Source organism: Macrobrachium nipponense, chromosome 19, assembly GCF_015104395.2.
Source record: "Macrobrachium nipponense isolate FS-2020 chromosome 19, ASM1510439v2, whole genome shotgun sequence".
NCBI lineage: Eukaryota > Metazoa > Arthropoda > Malacostraca > Decapoda > Palaemonidae > Macrobrachium > Macrobrachium nipponense.
Genome location: NC_061088.1, coordinates 56,562,432 through 56,564,820, shown reverse-complemented (window position 1 = coordinate 56,564,820; position 2,389 = coordinate 56,562,432). Strand labels below are relative to the sequence as shown.

The 2,389-nt window shown below is 44.5% G+C and overlaps 1 protein-coding gene across 1 annotated transcript; it reads right to left on the bottom strand.

The window, feature by feature from the left end:
* Positions 1 to 1,081: 1,081 nt before the first annotated feature.
* LOC135211786 (dnaJ homolog subfamily C member 3-like) lies at positions 1,082 to 2,389 on the bottom strand. The gene has a single exon (XM_064245001.1). It carries the CDS (start codon positions 2,387 to 2,389, stop codon positions 1,082 to 1,084), a length of 1,308 nt encoding a protein of 435 aa, XP_064101071.1.

Sequence of the window (2,389 nt, the reverse complement as noted above, 5' to 3'; positions counted from 1 at the left end):
TCAACCCATTATGCATTGCATAAGCCATACTTTGCATACATGAAAGGCATTGAACTTACGGGTTTTTACGCCGCGCCAGAGGTTGCCACAGTAGTATATGCAAGTATTCAACCCATTATGCATTGCATAAGCCATACTTTGCATACATGAAAGGCATTGAACTTACGGGTTTTTACTCCGCGCCAGAGGTTGCCACAGTAGTATATGCAAGTATTCAACCCATTATGCATTGCATAAGCCATACTTTGCATATATAAAAGGCATTGAACTTACGGGTTTTTACGCCGCGCCAGAGGTTGCCACTGCAGTATATGCAAGTATTCAACCTATTATGCATTGCATAACCCATATTTTGCATATATAAAAGGCATTGAACTTACGGGTTTTTATGCCACGCCAGAGGTTGCCACTGCAGTATATGCAAAAAATGTGATTTAACATGCAGAGCATAATCCAATAGGTGATTTGGTATCGATACCCATTCCAGAGGGTATCATGTGGCAGGAGAGGGGGTGCCCTGTGACCCTCTGAACAGCTGTTGGCTCTCATCCTGATAGCTTGTCTTCCAGCCTCCTAACAGCTATTAGGTCTCATCCTGAGAGCTTATCCTCCAGCCTCCGAACAGCTGTTGGCTCTCATCCTGAGAGCTTGTCCTCTAGCCTCCGAACAGCTGTTAGCTCTCATCCTGAGAGCTTGTCCTCTAGCCTCCGAACAGCTGTTAGCTCTCATCCTGAGAGCTTGTCCTCTAGCCTCCGAACAGCTGTTAGCTCTCATCCTGAGAGCTTGTCCTCTAGTCTTGTCACCAGGTGATGATGCTGCGTCGTGTTCCAGAGGCATTGCGATTTTCTTGGCCCATCGATGGTTTTGATTGCAGGATTGGTGTGTAGGAGGTGGGGGGACCTCCCATTGTTGTTTGCTGCCTGGGGGAGCAGCAAAACACCCATCTTGCAATCAAGCTCATTGAATGGACCAAGAAGATCGCAGGGCCTCTAGAACACGACGCAGCAGCATCACCTGGTGACAAGACAAAATCATTCACAATTTTGGTTAATCACAGGCTGTTTCTTCTGTTTGTTTCTTTCTAGTTTCCTTTAGTTTTCTTCCTCTTCGTTGTCCTTCCAGGTTTCTTCTTCTTTGCTTTCATTGTCTTCTGAGGATCTTCAAACACACTATCTGCCAGGTCCTTGATGAATTCCCTGACTGCCTTGTATTTTCTTCTTTCATCAGTATCACATAGGAGATCATTAGCATAGTTGACCTTGTGCATGATATCCATTCTGCGTTGTCGCTCGTCTTTAGACCCTTGGCAGTTATCAGGGTTAAACTTGAGTGTCCGCTTCCTGTAGGCCCACTTTATTTCCTTCAAATTAGCATCCTCTGCAATACCTAGGATGTAGTATGGGCAGCCATGACGTTGCATTCTTTGCAAGGTTCTGGCGGCTGCAACCGAATCTTCTTGATCATCTAATTTCTCAAGCTGCGTCATAGCTTGGCTATGTCTGCCAAGCAACAAGAGACATAATCCCAGTCTTCGCCTGCAGTCCACTTGATCGTCGTCCATATCCAAGACTCTGAGGAAACATTCACTTGCTTCTTCTAGTCGTCCTAGCTTATAGAAAATGTTTCCTTTGACCTTGTTTTCTTCAATCAGAGCATCATTCTTATTCTTTTCATTTGCCATAGAATTGTATACCACGGTAACTGGTGGTTTTCGTTCCTCTAATTCCTCGAGTTGTGCCGTCGCCTGGAACAGCCTCTTTCTTTCAGCCTCATAGGCCTTGACCTTCTCTTCAAGGTACCCACAGTAGAAGTCATTGTCCACAGCTTGGTTCTGGAGTTCTTCCAGTTTTTCTCGATGGTTCTCACATTCTTTTTCCTTTCGTGCTAGTTGTTCGTTCATATTTTCAACATCCTTGGCCTTCTGGAAAAATGCGTCTTCCAACTCATCTATTTTCTTCTTCAGGAGTTTATTTTCCTCTTCAGCGTTATGCTTTTCATCCATGAACTCGTCAAGTAAATCTTGATTCGTTCTCATCAGAGCAGCCTCGTTGAAATTCATATCTTCGAGTTCATCTAGGAGGAGAAAGTTCTCCGACGTTGCATCCTTCCAATCTTCTTTCAAAAGCGAGATCATTTCCGTTGCGTAGTAAAGGTCGTCGTCGTTTTTCTGCGCAGTAGCATCTTGACCAATCTGGAGAGCCTTCTGGTCTTCAATGCACTGATGTGCTCGGCCAAAAAGTGCTCCCAGAACAAGAGCTACTGCTTGTTTATTAATAAATAATCCGAGGTTTCGGATCCCATTTCCATTTATGAAAGGTACTACTGATCCGGTTGGGATCAGAGCCAATAGGTTTTTCACAACAAAGTTAAATTTACCAAGGGCAAACAT

Coding starts and splice junctions, on each gene's coding strand:
- LOC135211786 (XM_064245001.1), bottom strand. CDS start 2,389: ATGTTTGCCCTTGGTAAATTTAACTTTGTTGTGAAAAACCTATTGGCT.